Source organism: Pipistrellus kuhlii, unplaced genomic scaffold (genome assembly GCF_014108245.1).
Source record: "Pipistrellus kuhlii isolate mPipKuh1 unplaced genomic scaffold, mPipKuh1.p scaffold_m20_p_14, whole genome shotgun sequence".
NCBI classification, from domain to species: Eukaryota; Metazoa; Chordata; class Mammalia; order Chiroptera; family Vespertilionidae; genus Pipistrellus; species Pipistrellus kuhlii.
This window is the reverse complement of record NW_023425449.1, coordinates 6,689,824-6,710,071: the sequence shown is the minus strand read 5'-3', so window position 1 is coordinate 6,710,071 and position 20,248 is coordinate 6,689,824. Positions and strand designations below refer to the sequence as shown.

The 20,248-nt window shown below is 38.8% G+C and overlaps 2 protein-coding genes across 3 annotated transcripts in view; both read left to right on the top strand.

Moving 5' to 3' along the window:
- Positions 1–20,248, top strand: part of RAD54B (RAD54 homolog B) — a 49,836-nt gene that overhangs the window by 9,366 nt on the left and 20,222 nt on the right. The window lies entirely within an intron of this gene.
- On the top strand, positions 4,513–9,639 carry LOC118718112 (fibrinogen silencer binding protein). The gene is made up of 2 exons (XM_036436526.2): positions 4,513–5,285; positions 8,957–9,639. Exons 1-2 carry the CDS (start codon positions 4,912–4,914, stop codon positions 9,480–9,482), a joined length of 900 nt encoding a protein of 299 aa, XP_036292419.1. The 5' UTR covers positions 4,513–4,911; the 3' UTR covers positions 9,483–9,639.

Genomic DNA, 20,248 nt, shown 5'->3' with positions numbered 1-20,248 from the left:
ATTGTGTTCCAAAGAACTATTTGCAAAGATAACAAGAGAGCAGTTATTATGACTACTGTACTGAAAATGAAAGACATTTTTAAGAATCAGCATCACTGTATTAGCTTATCTGCCTCTACAGAAATTCCTTATTATATATAGCTTATTAGCACCCTTGATTCTACTCATATAATTATTCCCCTTTTCTGTCTCATAAATACCCCTTGCCTTCACCTCCTAATTGGAAGACTTTGGGTTTCTGTCTGAATCACTGCTTTCTGAATAGCTATTGTGTTGGTCCTCAAGTAAACAAACGTGTGCCACACCCAGCCAAGGGTTGGGGGACCCTGAGGGAGGGCCGGTGAAGGATGTAGAAAAGACAAACAAAGAGGATAAGCTGGGTCTAGATGGATCTCCTGTGCCTGGCGAAAGCCACAGAGAATAGATCCAGATGGCAAGCTGAGCCTTTATTTTATAGTTAGAGGTAAACAAGGTAGTGGTCACCATAGTTACAGTGTTCCTGTGAGTTTCACTTGTTTTGGCAGCTTGCTCCACCTCCCACAGCCCATTAGCTACCCAGGAAAGATCTAGGGAGCAGTCCCAAGATCAAGAGTAATTATGCTAAGAGGGCTGTGCCCTCTAAGCTGGGACTTGTTTGTGGCTTTGCCAGCAGGTCAGTCCAAGGCTTAACCCTATAACCCAGTGTTTTTCAACCTTTTTTGGGCAAAGGCACACTTGTTTCATGAAAAAAATCACGAGGCACACCACCATTAGAAAATGTTAAAAAATTTAACTCTGTGCCTATATTGACTATATATAAAGTAATTCTCTTGAATAGGAATCAAATAAACACAAAGAAAGTATTTTATAATTACTTTATTATGAAATATTAAGTAAACAAAATAGTGAAAAATTATAAAATTCTTGTCTTGTCTGCACCTACGGCACACCAGGCAACATCTAGTGTGCCGCGGAACAGCGGTTGAAAAACGCTGCTATAACCGATCCCTACATAAATGCTTGTTGTCTCTCACTTGGCGAAGTTATTTTCAGGTTAACAGTTTTGGAAGATTTTACAAATATAAAATATTAATGGATATTCTCAGATTAATGTCCAGAATGCCATTTTACACATCCATCATCAGGACCGAAGAGTGCTCTTTGCCCTGCCCCCTTATCTGCTCTTGATATTTTCAGTGTGTAAGAATTTTGCCAATTTTATGGATGAAATGTATTTTTACTATACATTCTCTTGATAATTTAGAGATTGAATGATTTTTCATATTTTTACTGGTATCTTGTTTCTTAATATAATACCTTCATTTTTTCTCCAAAATAACAAAATATTACTTAAGGATAGTATATATCTTGTGTTCTTGTTCTTCTTTGCCTATCTGTGGTCAGGTTGTTGGCACGGGCCAATTTTCAATTCCCATCTCTATGGACAATAATCATTACTATTTACAACAATTTATTGAGCAGTAAAACTGACCAATGGCAGTGAAAAGCTAGAACTACGTACTAACAAATGAGACTACTCAGTAAGGTATACCACACAACACTTAGCATTCCATATTGAAACCCACAGTATACCCCAATGCGGTTGGGTCCGAGTGCTTTGTCTCGTAAAACTGGAAAGTGGATTCAGGGACAAAAACGGTGGGAAGGAAACAGAATTTATTGGGGGGTAAAGCTTGGGGGAGGAGACAAGGAGATTGTTCCATCTCACCCTCTGGTGGGAACATATGCACAGGTGACTGGGGTCCCTCAGCCAAAGGATTGGACTTATACGGGTTTGCCCACAGTACTTAACTAAAATTGATCGAGCATAAACTAAACACAGAAACAAGAGTTAGAATGCACGAATCCCAAGGTTTATTTATCAGAGTCCCGGTGGTTTCCAGAAGCCTAGGCAGGTCACCCGGAGATCCGCGCCGACAGACACACACACTGGACAGGAGCACTTTGCTGCAGCGTCTCGGTCAGGAACGAGGCCTCAGAGGTTCGGCTCACAGGCAGAGTGACAGGTTCGCTCGGGCAGAGTCTCACGCAGTATTTCCAACAGGAAGAAGGGAGTGGGGCAGAGTCTCACGCAGTGTTTCCAACAGGAAGAAGGGAGTGGAGAGAACACGTCGGGTGGAGGGCCCCTTCATGGTCTCTGCCCAGTGCCTCTAGGTCCCTTTTATGGCCATTTCTGGGTATTCTCTGGTTCCTTCTGGGTACAACCAATGGGTCTTCAGTGTGCCTAATCGGGCGCTCTCCAGGTACCTTTTGCCTCGCTTTCCAACTTTCCAGATAACCACTTGTTAGGGTGTTCACACAGTTACAACTTTCCAGATAAGCACATGTTAGGGCGTTCATACAGTTAGGGGCTCAAAGTCAGTCTTAAAACTCAAGTTTTACAAAATGGATTCAAATCACACTAAATGGAGTTGCTTATACTAAGCCTAAAACACGTTTCAAATAATTTCTTTTACTTAAAATAAAATCAGAATAAGATCAGAAATACAAGTCACACTTAAACTATAAATCACTCATAAAAATAAATGCTTTCGCTCCTATTTTAAATCACACAAATAATTATTCTCACACTATTTTAAATCCTTAAAATATAAATCAAACATCACACTAATATAACTATAACAGAAGTACATGGACTTCCTGCTGCAAGGCAGCAAGAAGGGGTCCCCAAATGGGTTACCCACATAAACTTTTGATTTAGGGAATATTGGTATCTCTGCTAGCTTCTGATTGGTCTCTTTAAGGAATTCTGGCAATATCTAATTCTATCCAGGTCCAAGTTCCCACCTGTGGGAGTGTTGTAGTGTAACCCCCATCTTACAGAGGACGCCTCAGAAAAGTCCAATTATGGAGTCATTTATTAACGGCCGGTGGCATACAAGGGCCTAAAGCTCCAAATCTCGCAGCCCCCAACAGCTTGCCACGCCTGGCTTATATTGGCAGAATATCACAAAGGTATGGACTACATGTTTGGGTCTGGAATGAGGAACCTGTTTCTCAAAAAGCATTTTTACAGAAGCAGAATTTGAGCAACTTAGTTATCTACCAATCACCAAATCAGCAGAAACACATTATCTGGGACGGACCATCTGGACAATTAGAATAATTGTGCTGTCCGGATTCTGGGATCACTGAGCCAACAGGAATGTACTCAACTCTCTAGCTACTGAGGCCATTTAGGATAATTGATCTGACTTGGGTCCCAGGAATGTGCTCCGATGACCAGTGAGATCACAGTCAATGGGATATTCAAGCTTTCATCAGTGGAGTATTGGGATAGCATGCATAAGTTCAGAAAATCAAAATAACTTTATATTGTTTTAGCAAGCAAATAAGCAGCACAGGACCCAAACAGCACTTTCTACTACCATACTTCATTTCAGGAGGACCTGATTAAGGACTGCCACTTCAGGTCCCAGGTGACCTCACTGGCCCCACCTGGCCAGGTCAAGGGTCGAGTTTTCCCAGCCCAGCCAGGATCACCTCCTCGTCCGACTTCCTTTCCCCTGCCTCCACGAGGTCCCTGTCTGTGTGCCTAGTCCTCTTTTTGTTGTTGTTTATCTCATCAGAACACCCAGCCTTTGGTCAGTTTTATGGCTCAATGATGGATACACATTTAAAACTTCTTGCACATCGTGTGGCTCATCTGAGAACTCAATACATTTAATTTGCTTCTCTCTACTGAAGGAATGAAAAACAAGGAGTTGAAATTTTATGGTGTTTCTGCAGAACCACAGCTTCCTGAATAGGGGCTGTGTCAGGTAGAATTCACCTTTGTTTTTCTTGGGCCTGGCGCAGGGCTTGGGAGGGTTTATAACTGCTGTTCAGTAATTGGTTGAATGGAACTGTGTTCAAATATGTTCCAATTCATTCTTTTATCTGGATAAACTTGTATGTCAGGAGACAATAAGCTTATTTTTAAGCTTACATTATTTACCATGTTTTCAGACAGGGATTAGAAAATACATTTTAAGCACATCAACTGGTAGCCTTGCAAATGGCTACGCCGTTTTCTTTCGCAGTTAAGGTTGTGTGAGTATACCTTAATAATAGCAAAATAGTGATTTTGTTGTTTAAGGCGAGATTATGCTGTTTTCACTGTGGTGATTTTTACACATGATAGTGCAGGCTAGCATATTCACATATGTTACAGCGAGAATAATACATTGCTTTAAAACATTTCCCCTCCCCTGCTTTTTAGATTCATTGTTTGACAAAAAATTCTTCTTAAGTGACTGGAAAAGCGCTCAGCCCCGTGGATACCGTAGGTTGTAAATTGGAGGAGAAGCTTAGCTTTACTGCGGAGTGTGAGCCTGGGTGTAACCTAACTAGCTAGAGGATATGCAATTCCTGATTGACAGCAGGACCAGCATTATGCAGATTTTGTAAGAGAGAACAGCAGCTCAGAAACCGTGGGCCTCGCTCAGTTAGGAATGACTACATTCATGTCGTTAGTTTTTATTCTGTGAACAGGACAAAGCAGTTCCTCTTTTGTTTTTATTAAAGTGATACCGCCGCGCAGTTTCAACATCAGCTAAGCATACATATGTGGAAATCTGATATTCTCACCAAATTAGCTAATTTTTAGCCGCGTTCCATGCTTATCTCTAGACCTTTGTGTATTAAATCCTATCTCGAGCTGTTCTCTTTATACACAAGTGTGTTTTGCCTGTGCCTTCCTGCCTGTTTCAGGGAGAAGCTTTATGTAGGTCAGGCTTGGCTTAAGCAGATTTCCTGAACCTGCGTCAGCTTAAGCTGGAGGAATTTTAATAAACCCTCCCCTGTAGGCGTGGGCCTAAACGAGGCTAGCCTAGTTAAGCCTGATCTTTTTCCGTTTGTGAAAAGAGCTGAGCAGAGCTGAAGGCTGCATGGTGGTTTCAGAAACTGCCTCCTTAATCTGAGACCAGAACAATGGTAGGAAAGGCCAGATCTTCCAATTTTACCTTATCTGAAAAGCTTGATCTGCTAAAGCTGGTGAAGCCATATGTGAAAATTCTCGAAGAACACACTAACAAGCATTCAGTGATAGTGGAAAAGAATAGATGTTGGGATATCATAGCGGTTAACTATAATGCAATTGGCGTAGACCGCCCTCCTCGAACAGCGCAGGGCCTACGCACCCTTTACAAAAGGCTCAAAGAATATGCCAAACAGGAGCTTTTGCAGCACAAAGACACCCAGTCAGACTTAAAAGGCAGTATTTCTGAGCCAACCAAGAAAGTTATGGAGATGATCCCCCAGATTTCCAGTTTTTGCCTGGTAAGAGACAGGAACCACACACAAAGGTAAGCTTTATTTTATTTTGTTGTGGAAAATTATGGCGCCTCCTGTCTATTGGGCTCTGGCCTAGCTGAGGCAGAGATATGCATCGTAAGCATCCCCCCTGGGAGCAATGAATGGTGGCTTTGTTTTGCGTTCTAAAAAAAGAAAAGTGAGGCTACAAGGAATTTTCCTGCTGCATTTCATTGAAGTCACTTTTATTGTTTTCCCTTCCCCCTTCCCTCCTCCTGTGGTTTCTAACAAGTGAAGGTTAGGGAGGAATGGTTGGGGTGAAATTTGTGACATCTGTTCTTAAACTTTTTCAGCTTTAAAGTTAAATTATTTAATTAGCCGAGAGAGAGGCCTTTTAAGATTTCATTTAAGATGACATTTCATTGGAATTTTCAGCTTCATAGAAAGTTAGTTGTAGGAGAAATGGAACCCTTGCTTGCATGTGAAATTGTCACTGTCTCCACTTATTGAATATTTGAGCTAAAAAACTAAAATCAATAATTGAGTAAACTTATTAATGGTATTGCATATGGTAAGATAGTTTACATTATTTTTCTAACATATTTAAAATAAACAAGGAAAGGAGCTAATGCCTAATTAGGGATTCAGGTTGCTTAATAAAATACAGTTTTTATGTATTTATTAATGGTATTGATCGTGGGTTACATAGGAAAGGGCAGGTTTTCACAAATTGCTTTTAATAGACCTATGAATATCAAACTGAATTTTATTAGGCCAACAAGAGCACCTGGTTTCAGAGTTAGAAACATTTTATTGTTGTTAAATTCTTGGGCTACATGATTACTCGCCTTGGAATCTTAAAGACTATTATTTTACTGCTGATTCAAATTTCAACCCCTGGCAAAAGAGAAAAATGGCAGCTACATTCTTCTGAACCATTTAGGGTAATTTAAACAAGCTGTAAACTTCTTGTTAGTTGACAGACCTTTCAAATAAAGCTTTACAATATGCGTTTCCATTAGTGGAAGAGTCATCATATAAGCAAATTTATTGATCATCTGTGAAAACTTTTTGAAGTAAGGAGAGGAACAGGGAAAAAACTTTTTGACCAAACTTATTTGTTATTTTGATAATTTACTGGGATCATTTTTAAGCTCAGTTTCTTACCACATATTGCTTATTTCTAGTTGATAGCATAGTAAAAAAAAAAAAAATCACTAGTGGGAATCTGGAACATGGGTACATAATGTATTAAATTATGTACTTAAAATGTTCACTGAGATGACAAATGATTAAATACTAACATGCTGATGTCCAGAAACCTCCACTGCAAGACTGTTTTATACTGTGTTACTTCCTACATTTTTATTCTCCTCAAACCATAAGAAAAGTTGCTTTTGCATTACAGGTATAAAACCATCTTTTGGGTGTTAAGTATAGATTTGTAATTTGAAAACTACACATAAAAACTGTAGTTTTAGTTGGATATTTTAAAAACACAATGAATATAGAAGAGAAATAAGATACAAGTTTCTGTTTATATTTTGACCATTTGTATGTGTATGTATGTTACATATACAGTCTTTTGGGACAGCATTTCTCTGATCAGAGGAATTAATTGATTCACATATTTTTATACTTTTTAAACAATAACATTTTTTTCATATTTTAAAGTGAAGAATATCAGAAATAAGCCATTTAAATGCTTGCTTATGTTAGTGTCTACACTGCCATTTTTCATATTAGCGTTTTCATGTAATATATTGATATATTTAATGTGCTTATATTTATTTGACATCATCTTGAATCTTGATAACTATCTCACAAGTTTATAATTATTTTATAATATCAAATTATATTTTGTGTTTTTGTAACCCACTTGATCCTTACAATCCATATTTCTAAATTTTAGAAACCCTTCTGTTTATCACTTTTGTGACTTTCTCTAAAGCATTTTTTATATGCTGACGTTACTTATAATGTTTCCACTAAAATGGAATAGAATATAAGACATTTTTAATTTACATGAGAGTATAATGTATTTGTCAATTGTATTGTACTCTATTATTGTAAATATTAATTTGGAATAGTTATAGTATAAATTTTTAAAATTTAATCTGCAGTGGTAACATTTTTTCATTGTAGGTTTTAGAGATGTTTATAAAAGTAAATCTTACTAACTTGAATCACGTTTATATTCTGTCGTTTTGCTTTTGAAAGTCCTAAGATGATAGCCAGCCACAGTGTGGTTCAGTGGTTGAGCATTAACCTCCGAACCAGGAGTGTCAGTCAGTTCCTGGTCAGGGCACATGCTGGGGTGGCAGGCTTGGGCCCCGGTGAGGGGCGAGCAGAAGGCAGCCAACTGATGATTCTCTCTCATCACTGATGCTTCTCTCTCCCTCCCTCCCTCCCCTCTTCTCTGAAATCAATAAAAAGACATTTTTAAGAGAAAATTATAAGATGACAAAAAAGGTATGAAAATGGATGAATTTATATAATCTACAAATAGGTTTTGTTTTGTTTTTTTTTATAACATACTATCTATTTCATTTGTATCCCTTAAACAAACATCTGATGTTATTGACAGTTTAATGCCATTTGTAAGTGACATATGGGGATTTAAATTTTTTCCTAAGTTCTACTTAAACTATGTTACTTATCATTTGTGAAATGTTCTGTAAATAATGTTAATATAGCACTTTCTCAGTAATATCTAATAATCTCTTTCCGTTTCTAATTTTTATTTTTTAGTAAGGCAGAAGCTAAAATTTAAAAATAACCCTCAAGAAACAAGATTATATAGTCTTAATAGCTTCCTGGTATAACTGAAATTATTTTTTAAAAAAACAGAACTTTAAGGGACATTATAGTTACATAGTAACGTATTCATAAATTCTGCTAAAATTGTAGATGCCTATACAGTTTTATGGAAATAGCATGTAAACTTAATAAACTTTCAACATATTATAGATAGCCTATCTAAGACCATCGCACTCACATAACATTCCAAATACGATGATCACCTACCAGGTTTCAAGTATAGTCTTATGCCGGTTAACTTTACCTGACCAATGGTTGACAGACTGAGAGAACAACTGAGTCATGTGGTTTAGGATAGGTACGATTAAACATTGCACCTGAAATTGGATAGTTAGGATAATCCTGATGGCATCTGAAGCCATACACAATCTGGGATTTTTCTTTTTTCTTTTTTTCTTTTTTTTTTAAACAAATGCAGAAAACATTGCTTCTCATAGATTCCCTTCCATTATCCTCCTAGGAGTCTTGGAACTTGGCAATTTTTAGATCAATCCAGGAGAGCAGAAGCAGATCAAGGGCAAAGAAGGTATGGGGATAGCAAGACCCAGAATACCATTAAAGAACATCAGGCTTGTAGGAGCAATTGGCGCCTCTTTGAAATCATTAAAAATGGCTTTTCTTTTTTATTTACCTCATTGTCATTTGTGTAGTATTAGTAATTTCCTGTTCTTTTAGGAGCCGGATTTTAAAGTTAAGAATGGGAAATAACATATATGTATGGTATTAAGATCCTAAATTTAATTACTTTCAATTTGTTACTCTAAGGGTTAAATATTTTGTTTCATAATTTTTTTATAGCTTTAAAGTTTAATAATTTAATGTACATTAAACATGAAGTTATGGTGTAAATATATTCTTGTCTTCATTTGATTTACATTTTATAATGCTTTTTTGTGTGCTGTAGTGCAAACTTGGCTGAGGCGGCTCAGGCTGGTACCAGTTCACTACAGGTAATGTTGGATCAGCATCCAGTTGCTATAACAGTGGAGGTGAAGCAAGAAGAAGACATTAAGCCCTCTCCTCCACTGGTTTTAAATTTGGGACAGAGTTATACTTTAGAGCAAAGAGAAGAACATGAATTAGTACATACTATGGAAAGATCTGTGTCGCCGTCACTTTCCTCTGTTGATATGAGAATGACATCGTCTCCATCTTCCATCCCGAGGAGAGATGATTTTTTTCATCATGAGTGTGGAGGACACCTTAGGTCACGATTCGGGTATGATCCTCAGATTCTGCAAATGCTGAAAGAGGAGCATCAGATAATTTTAGAAAATCAAAAAAATTTTGGATTGTATGTACAGGAGAAGAGGGATGGATTGAAAAGAAGACAGCAGCTAGAAGAAGAGCTGCTACAAGCAAAAATTGAAGTGGAGAAGCTGAAAGCAATTCGCTTACGGCATGATCTGCCTGAATATAATAGTTTCTAAATTTTTTTTTCAGTTTCACAATATGATCATTTGAATTTTGGCCAAATTACTTTCTCTTAGGGTTGTCTTAAAGCAGAATATGGATTCTTATAATGTATCGCTAATCTCTATTATGAAAAAAAAAAACCAACCTTTTGTGACATTTTGAAAACTATTTAATTTTGAGGTATATATTTTTTGTCTCTCCTCAATGTTTTTTTCTTTTTTTCTTTTTAAAATAAATCTGTTTTAAGATTTATTGTTCAGATTATTACAAATGTTCCTCTTTTTTCCCCCCTCCATTGCTCTCCTCCACCAGGTTCCCACCCCACCCTCTGCCCTTTCCCCATCCCCCATTTTCCTCATCCATAGGTACACAGTTTTTGTTCAGTCTCTTCCCGCATCCCCCTCTCCCCTTTTCCCCCAGAATCGTCAGTTCACTCCCCTTCCATACCTCTGATTCTGTTATATTCAACAGTTAATATTGTTCATCAGGTTTTTTAATTCCCTTGGTTTTTAGTTTCACTTGTTGATAGTTACGTATTTGTTGTGCATAATTTTTATCTTTATCTTCTTCCTCTTCCTAAAGAACCCCCTTCAGCAATTCATATAATTCTGGTTTGGCGATGATGAACTCCTTTGGCTTTTTTTTATTTGTGAAGCTCTTTATCTGGCCTTCGATTCTGAGTGATAGCTTTGCTGGGTAGAGTATTTTTGGCTGTAGGTTCTTGTTATTCATCACCTTGAATATTTCTTGCCATTCCCATCTGGCCTGCATGGTTTCTGTTGAGAAATCAGCTGACAGTCATATGGGTGCTCCTTTATAGGTAACTACCTGCTTTTCTCTTGCTGCTTTTAATATTCTCTCTTTGTCTTTTGCTCTGGGGATTTTAATTATGATGTGTCTTAATGTGGTCCTCTTTGGATTCCTTTTGTTTGGGGTTCTGTGCACTTCCTGGACTTGTAAGTCTATTTCTTTCACCAGGTGGGGGAAGTTTTCTGTCACTATTTCTTTCAATATGTTTTTGGTATCTTGCTCTCTCTCTTTTTCTGGGACCCCCATAATTCTGATGTTGGTTCGCTTGAAGTTGTCCCAAAGGTTTCTTACACTATTTTCAACTTTCTGGATTCTCTTGTCTCCTTGCTTCTGCAGAGAAGTGTCCCCTGGCTCTTTGTGTTCCAAATCTTTGACTTGATTCTTGAGATCTTCCATTCTGTTTTTAGGACTCTGTATAATATTTTTTATTTCAGACAATGTATTCTTTATTTCTAGTTGATCCCTTTTCATATCCTCAAATATCTCATTTATTTTATCTCCCTTTTTTTTTTTTTTAAGGAAATTCTTGAAAAACCTTATAACAGTAGTTTTGAACTCAATGTCCATTCTTTTACTTTCCTCCATCTCCTTCCTTTGTGTCCTGCCTCTTCTCTGCATTTTAGCTGCTTCCCTGACTTGATGGAATAATTTTGTGTGCAAGGTGTTCTGGTAGAGCCCAGTAGCACAGCCTTCCCAGTTACTTGAGGGGGACAGTCTTGGTGCAGCCCTTTGTGGGCTGTGTGTGCAGTCTTGTTGTTAAGCCTTCCTTGTTATTGGTATCACTGGGAAGCGTTGATCTCCAAGCCAATTGGCTGTGAAGATCGGCAGTGTCTCAGCTAGGAGGGCTTCTGTGCTCAGCTTGGATGGGGTGGAGTCTCGGGTGGTGAAGACAAGCAAGCTTTGGTTCGCCGTCAGTCCCGCCTTAGGAAAGTCCTGTTCACGGCAAATCCCGCAAAATTGGTTGCAGGCTCATGCACCTCTTGGGGAAAGGCTGTTCTTGAGTTTTGTCTGCTCCCTGACAGCCAGTTTTCCCCGGCTCAGAGTTGTCTCTCAGTACAGTTGGGAGTTTTATTTTTTCTCCTGAACGAGAAAGCCAGCCCCTCCCGGAGAGCTTCTGTGTTCCACTTGGATGGGGCAGAGTCTCCGTATGGTGCAGACAAGCTTTGGTTTCCTGTCAGCCCCTCCCTACGAGGGTCCGGTTCCTGAGTCCCGCAGAAATGGCCGCTGGCTTCAGGCACCTCCTAGAGATCTCTGCTCACTGCCTAATATTAATAGTCCAGCCTCTCCCTGACTGGGGCCGCCTATCAAAGCAATAGGGTGGTTCTGTTTTCCTCCCAAACAAGAAAGCCAGCCGCGCGTTAGCTGTCCGCCCACTTTGCGTGCTGGTAGTAAGCCAGCAGCGAACTTGGCGGCCGCCTTTTCGAGCACACAGTTCTCCGCACCTTCACAGTTCCTGAGGCTCAGCGACCTTTCTCTCTCCTTCCCAGAAGGCAGAGCTTCCTCTCAGCCAGCCGTCCAGAGCTTCAGGGCAATGTTTCCCCCGTTTTCCAGTTGTAAATTCAAAATCGTTGTGGTAGACTGCATTCAGGTGTCTACCCTATGCTGCCATCTTGGTTTCTCCTCCTCAATGTTTTTTTCTAAGAAATTTAATTGTTGGCCTTACAAAAGATGTGATATTTTGGTCATTAAAATATACACAAATATATACACAAACACATTCTTTCAAAGCTCTGTCTTCAACATTTTAAATTAGAGCTTTGAAAAGCTGTAGTTCAAGGTTTTTAATTCAGTCTAATTTAGAAGCAATACTAGCCTAAATACAGGAAGCTTGTCTTGATGACATTGATTTTTATGCTTTTATTTTTTGAAGGAGTAAGTCATATGACTTTAATGATGGGAGATATTTGGAAGTCACTTTTTACCCCCTCTTCAGTTTAGAAGCTAATAAAACTGAGGAACAGAACTCAATGGCTTACTCGATATAGCAAAGCTATTTATGGCAGAGCAAGGACCAGCACTCAGTTTTTGTTTGTAATCATCCCCCTCTCCCCCGCTATTCCATAGAAATAAAGATCCATTAAAATTAAAAACTTAGAGTTGCTTATTTTATTAAAATAGTTTTTAAAGGTTGAGAGGTTATGAAATTGGGAATTGTATCAATTATCTCCCATCCCCCACCCACCCTGTTTGTGGGTTTTTTTGTTTGTTTGGTTTTTTGCCAGCAAAATAAGATAATCTCTTAAAGCTATTATATATCTTGGCTGTAGATTTAATATTTTACTTCACTTTTAATGTCTTATTCTGAAAAAGATTTTACAGTAAACATTTTAATGAACAAAATTAAAATTTTACATAGATTAAAAGTAGCAAAAGGAATATAGTTTATGATATAGTCTGTTATGTTTTTTTTAAATATTGCTATTTTAGTATTTGTGGAAATAAAGCTTTCATTCTTAAAGCACACATATTTAAGTTAAATCTTTAGTATCTATATTACTTATCAATTTCTATTTTTGCTAGAGCTTTGTTGAGGAAGCATTTTTAAGCAAGCTTTAGAATGGGATAGGCAGGACTTTAGCAGTGTAGTGGAAAAAGGACGTTCAAGTCAAAGTGAGCAGCACAAAGATGTGGATCATCGCTTACAAGCATAAATGCAGTGCTAAGCAGAAGGCCCATTAGGATGGTGGTAATCCGAAGACATCTTCCTTGACTGTAGCTACTGTTTAGTTCCAGGAGGCTTTTTACATGCACAGTAAGCTAGAGATCTGCATTTTATGTAAAAATTTCCAATTTTAAAATGTTTGCTAATAATTCAAAATGTTTAAAAACACTACACAGATAAAACATGTGACATCATTCAGCCTGTGGGCTTCCTTTGTGGCCTTGAGGAGTAAGAGCAGTGGTTCACCAAGACTAGATCTTTTTTTTTTTTTTTAATATATTTTATTGATTTTATACAGAGAGGAAGGGAGAGAGAGAGAGAGTTAGAAACATCGATGAGAGAGAGTCATTGATCAGCTGCCTCTTGCACACCCCCTACTGGGGATATGCCCGCAACCAACGTACATGCCCCTGACCGGAATCGAACCCGGGACCCTTCAGTCCCCAAGCTGACGCTCTATCCATTGAGCCAAACTGGTCCCGGCCAAGACTAGATCTTGACCAGTAGTATGAGCATCACTTGAGAACTTGTGAGAAATGTCAATTCATGCCTTTTGAATTAGAAACTTTGGAGGTGGAGTCCAGCAATATTTTAACAAACCCTCAGTTTGAAAACCACTAGAACAGAATATTTTGGAATCTAGCTTGTTGCCTAGATTCTAATCTAATTAGATCCTAATTCTAATCTAATCATAATAGATTCTCAAAAAATTTTGTTGAAAAGAGGAGTAAAAGTGAGTTAAAGGATATTAATCCGGAAGTTGGTTGGTGCCAGATAATGGATTACATTCAAAACTAGTTTTAGCCCTGGCCTGGTAGCTCAGTTGGTTTGAGTGTCCTCCTAATAAGCCTAGGTTGTGGGTTCGATCTCTGGTGAGGGCACATATAAGAATCAACCAGTGAATGCATAAATAAGTATAACAACAAATCGATGTGCTTTTTAAAAAAATATATATATTTTATTGATTTTCCACAGAGAGGAAGGGAGAGGGATAGAGAGCTAGAAACATCAATGAGAGAGAAACATCGACCAGCTGCCTCCTGCACACCCCCTACAGGGAATGTGCCGGCAACCAAGGTACATGGTCTTGACCGGAATCGAACCTGGGACCTTCCAGTCCTCAGGCCTACACTCTATCCACTGAGCCAAACCGGTTTTGGCCAAATCGATGTTTTTTTCCTCTCTTTCCCCCTTCTCTCTTTCTCTCTCTAAAATTAATAAATAAAAAAATATACTTTTTAAGGAATCAGAGTTGAATGTAAAATGGGAAGCCATTGAAGGCTTTTGATTAGGGGGATATAAATTAAGAGTTCTAAGTTAGTGTTATAATAGCATCTTGTAGTGAGAGTAAAGGAAGTCTGAAATTTAGTTTATGGCTGTAGAAATAGAAATGATAAAAATAAAATGGACTGTTAGAATATTTTAGCTTGTTGATTGCTTAATTTCATTGACATTTTATATCTGCTATTAGATTTAAATATTTTATAAAAATGCCTTGAATATAATGATATATCATTTTGACAATTTCATCATCTTTAATTTGTACTATGACTTTGAGTCTAATGAATTTTATAATTGTAATTTGAGGTAATGTTTTTACACTATAATTCTAGTAAATGCATTCTTATAATAGTTTAACTTTTTGAGATTATTGAAAGCAAATTACTGTATATAAAATAATTCGTATTTCAATCTCAGCATGTACTACTCATAATTGATGATAAATGTTTAATTTGAATATTTACTCTGTGCAGCTAAATCAGAGTTTTCCAAAATGTGTCCTGTGAAAATAATTCTGTGAGTTGTTTCTAGGAAAGACTTTTGTGTTAAAAAAAAAGTACAACGTGCATCTTTTTTGTGTAATTAGGTTCTAAAATTAGTGTTGAAGGTAAACGTGTATACAAAATTGCCCTTGAAAATTCTTTTGCTGCCCATATAGTCTGCTTCTGTCAGATTTCTCTCCAGTATTGGTCAAGATTGTTGTTGCCATCCTATATCTTTTCTTACCCATATGAACTTAAATGGTACATTGTAGATTTTCTTAGTTTATTTTATTTATTGTTTTATAATTCTCTTTTTCTCCTTTATTTTCTAATGGGGGTTCATTGTTGTTTTTACAACTTATGATTTTCTAAACGAGGTATGATTTATAATGACATCCTGAAAAAGATAATGAAGCTCTCTCATTTCTAAAGATACTGGCATATTTCTTAAAATATTTAAATCAAGTATTTTTATGTATGATAATGAGAAATCAGCTTGGAGTTATTTCACTTTTGAAAGATTCACTCTTTACTTTGCATAAAATGTTTTCATGTGCCTTTTAGGGTAATGTCAGATTTTAAATAGACATGTTTAAATCATTTAGTGTGTGATGAAATGTATTTAATATATATTGTCGATCATGGTTAAATGTTTTAATACATGTTCTTTTAAATATAAGGTAATACATTATACTGATTTGTGTGCTCGTTTTGTGTGTCAAGACAAAGAATTCAATACTGTTGAGATAAAATTTTATAAGGCAAATTGAAATAAATTTATTTACAGGATTGTGGTATAGTAGATATCAAATGTACCATGTCTAAATATTATAACATACTTATTTTTTAAATATTAAGATCCATAAATTCTCAAAATCTATTAAATATTTGATAGTAAATTTGATTATAAGTACTTAAAAATAATTAGATAAAAATGGTTGAAATACTTAATACAAAAGGTTAAAATCTTAAAATATGCAACCTAATTATTATTATTATTTTAATATATTTTATTGATTTTGTTCAGAGAGAAAGAAAGATAGAGAGTTAGAAACATCGATGAGAGAGAGTCATCGATCAGCTGCCTCTTGCACACCCCCTACTGGGGATATGCCCGCAACCAAGGTACATGCCCTTGACCGGAATCGAACCCGGGGCCCTTCAGTCCCCAAGCCAACGCTCTATCCATTGAGCCAAACCGGTTTCGGCGCAACCTAATTATTAAGTTATGCTAAGTCTTTGCTTATAATTTTGATTTGTTTGATTAAAACTAGTAGCTATAATTTGAATTTGTTATTTTTATTTATTTTTTTAAATATATTTTTATGTTTTACAGAGAGGAAGGGAGAGAGATAGAGAGCTAGAAACGTCGATGGGAGAGAAACATCGACCAGCTGCCTCTTGCACACCCCCTAACGGGGATGTGCCCGCAACCAAGGTACATGCCCTTGACTGAAATCGAACCTGGGACCTTTCAATCCGCAGACCGACGCTCTACCACTGAGCCAAACTGGTTTCGGCTGAATTTGTTATTTTTAATTGCTTTGTAAATAATGGAAAGCAAAATAAATAAGATAAAAATACCATCCAAGTCAGCCCAAACAGTTTAAACTAAAGAATATATATCATTAGACTTACACATTTGTTAGATCTTTCATATTTTTAAATTATGTGTGAATTCAATTCTGTTACAAGATTAAGAAACTCTTCAAACATAGAAAATGTCAAAAGCATTTTACAGTGAACATATGCCTGTTCACCTAAATTCTACAATTAATTTTTTCCTTTATCAATCTATCAGTTCATTTTAAAAAATAGATTTTTATTGGCTTTAGAGAGAGATAGGAAGGGAGAGGGGGAGAGAGAGAGAGAGAAACATTGATGAGAGAAACATCAATCATCTGCCTCAAGCAGACTCCCTACTGGGGATTGAGCCTGCAACCCAGGTACATGCCCTGGCCGTAATTGAATTGGCAACCTCTTGGTGCATGGACACCACTCAACCAAAAGGCCACCAATTGATTTTTAAAGAAAACCCATATTATTATTTTTTAAAGTTTTCTTCCTTTTTTGCTCAATTCCTTCATCCACCCCAACCACTGTGCACCTCCCCCTAATTATAGGCCAGTCTCCCTGATAAACATAGATGCTAAAATCCTCAAAAAAATATTAGTAAACCAGATCCAGTAATACATTAAGAAAGATCATACACCGTGATCAACTGGGATTTATTCCAGGATTTCAAGTTGATACAATATCTGCAAATAAAAAAAAGTGATGCACCACATAAACAAAATGAAGGATAAAAACCACATGATGGTATCAGTAGATGCCACAAAAGCATTTGATAAAATCCAGCACCCATTTACGATAAAAACCCTCCACAAAGTGGGAATAGAAGGAACATACCTCAATATAATGAAGGCCATATATGACAAACCCACAGTCGCTGTCAATGGGCAAAAACCATCAGCTTAGGAACAAGACAGGGATATCCGCTCTCACCACTTATTCAACACTAGAGGCCCGTTGCATGAAGATTTGTGCAATAGGCTTTCCTTCACCTGGCTGTTGGCACAGGTTTTCCTCCGACATCCGGGACCCAGGCCTTCATTCTGGCCGCAGTCTTGCACCTTTGCTCCACCTGGAGTGCCGCTCCTGTAGCTCCCTCCACTCCACTCCCTCCTCCTCATAGCAGGCATCCTGCCCCGCCTGGCTGCTCCATGCCTGGAATGGCTGGGGGATGGGGCTGCCACCATATTTGCCCTGCTAATTTGCATATTCCCTCTTGATGGGCTGGTGTGCATTGCGGAAGTATGGCCAATTTACATATTTCTCTTTAGTTAGTGTTGCTTAAAACCCTCTCAAATTCAGAACATTATCACCCCAGATAGTTTTCTCTTGTCCCTTTCTAATCAGTTCTCTGGCACCATAGGCAACCACTGTTCTAATTTTTTTAAAGCATAAGTTTTGCCTGTTCTACAACTTCAGTACTTGGAATCATATAGCATGTATCCTTTGCTTCTGTTTTCTTTCACCCATTTTAACATTTTTTATTTTATTTTATATGTTTTATTGAGTTTTTACAGAGAGGAAGGGAGAGGGATAGAGATTTAGAAACATCCATAAGAGAAACATTGACCAGCTGCCTCCTGCACACTGGGCCTAAGCCTCCACTCAAGGCTACAAAGTTTTAATTGTAGAAGGTAAGCAAATCCAAACAGAAATGGCTGCAGCCCCTGAGCAAGCAGGAGGCTTGGCTCCACTCCAGGCTACAAAGTTTCCATTGTAGAAAGTAAATATATCCCAGATACCAAATTCTCCCTTTGGGTCACTGGGGGGCGTGGCTGGCCTGCAAACCACCACAGACTCATTGCTCAGGCCACCCCACACCCCAAGGGAACCCCCACCTGATCCGGGACACCCTTCAGGGCAAACCAGCTGGCCCCCTCCCATGCACCAGGCCTCTATCCTATCTAATAAAAGAGTAATATGCAGATTGACCATCACTCCATCACGCAATATGGCTGCCCCCATGTGGTCAAAGATCCTGCCCCTATGTGGACACAAGATGGCCAGCAGGGGAGGCAGTTGGGAGGGATCAGGCCTGCAAAGGAAGGCAGTTGTGGGTGATTAGGCAAGTAGGGGAGGGCAGTTGGGAGGGACCAGGCCTGCAAGGGAGGGCAGTTGAAGGTGCTCAACCCTGTAGGGGAGGGCAGTTAGGGGTGACCAGGCCGGCATAGGAGGGAAGTTGGGGGCAAACGGGCTGGCAGGGGAGCAGTTAGACAACAATCAGGCTGGCATGGGAGTGGTTAGGAGGTAATCAGGCTGGCAGGCAGAAGCAGTTAGGGGCAATCAGGAAGGCACGCAGGCGAGCAGTTGGGAGCCAGCCGTCCTGGACTGTGAGAGGGGTCCCAGATTAGAGAGGGTGCAGGCTGGGCTGAGGGACAACCCTCCCCTGGGCCTTTAGTCAAATATAAAACAGGAACACATTTTAAAAGTGCAGAAAGATATTATTGGTCTTGCATTTAATGCAGTTACTGCTACTGGTAGAAAACATGCAAAAAGAAAATGAATTAAAATTGCACATCACAGCCATAGCCAGTTCGGCTCAGTTTAACCAGCGCTGGCCTGTGGACTGAAGGGTCCCGGGTTCAATTCCGGTCAAGGGCAATGTACCTCAGTTGCAGGGTTGGTCCTTGGCTCTGGTCGGAGTGCGTGCAGGAGACAACCAATCATTTGTCTCTCTCACATCGCTGTTTCTCTCTCTCCCACTCTCTAAAAATGGAAAAATACCCTTGGGTGAGGATTAACAACAAAAAAAGTTGCACACCACAGAGTTCTCTTCAGAGTTAAAAAACTAACCACAGTATCTGTCTTTTTTGTTAATGCTAAAAACTGAAAACTTTATCTGGGAAAATCAAGGTTGATAAAACCACCGAAATAACATGCCAGCCATCAAGTTATCTAAAAACTGGTAAATTTGGGCCTGGTGGATGTCCCTCCGTGGTTGAGCATTGGCCTGTGGACCAGGGGCATGCAGGTGGATTTGGCGCCTGCTTGTGAAGCTAGTGGGTCCCGCTCTGATGTCTGAAGCTGGCCACTGGCCTCTTGGGAGGGATTCTTGTGCTGGCTGGTCCTTGGCAACCTGTCTGGAGCTACCAGCGATCCCTCTGCTGGGCAGGGGTGCATGCAGGAAGGACCAAGCGGCACCCCAGTGCTGGCTTTTACCACCGGGATGCGGGGGCCGGTAGGACAGCAAAAGGCCTAAGGCGCCCCAAGATCCGCCTCTGCCTTCCCCTGCCCGGCCTTGCCCTGCCTGCCAGCGCTATAACCTCAGTCACAGGAAGAGCTTATGGCTGTCCTCAGCAGGGGTACACACCACAGGGTGGGGCTAGCCAAAATCCAGCAGGTGTTGCGTGTTTTAAAATTTCTTGCGCTTCTCTGGTTGAAAATCACTGATATATGGCATCAAGTGTAATATTAATAGCATCAACTGTAAAATGTAATATATATATATATATATATATATATATATATATATATATATATATAGTGAAATCACAATAAGTTTAGTTAACATTGGGTATGTTGTTAGAAGGTGATTCTGAAAATGTTCTTGAGAAAAGTATAGGCTTTCCGCCGAAACCGGTTTGGCTCAGTGGATAGAGCATTGGTCTGCGGACTGAAAGGTCCCAGGTTCAATTCTGGTCAAGGGTATGTACATTGACTGCGGGCACATCCTTAGTAGGGGGTGTGCAAGAGGCAGCTGGTTGATGTTTCTCTCTCATCGACGTTTCTAGCTCTCTATCCCTCTCCCTTCCTCTCTGTGAAAAATCAATAAAATATTAAAAAAAAAAAAAAAAAAAGAAGAAGAAGAAAAGAAAAGTATAGGCTTTTGTAAGATGGAAAACCTAGAATCTTAGAATCAGAGGCCCAGGGTGATTATTCTCTAACTGGGACACAAAAAGTATTTTAATGAAATTCAGCCTCAGTCCTACTTTGCTGTTTTACGTTTGTTCTTAGTTGAAAAAACTACAGATTT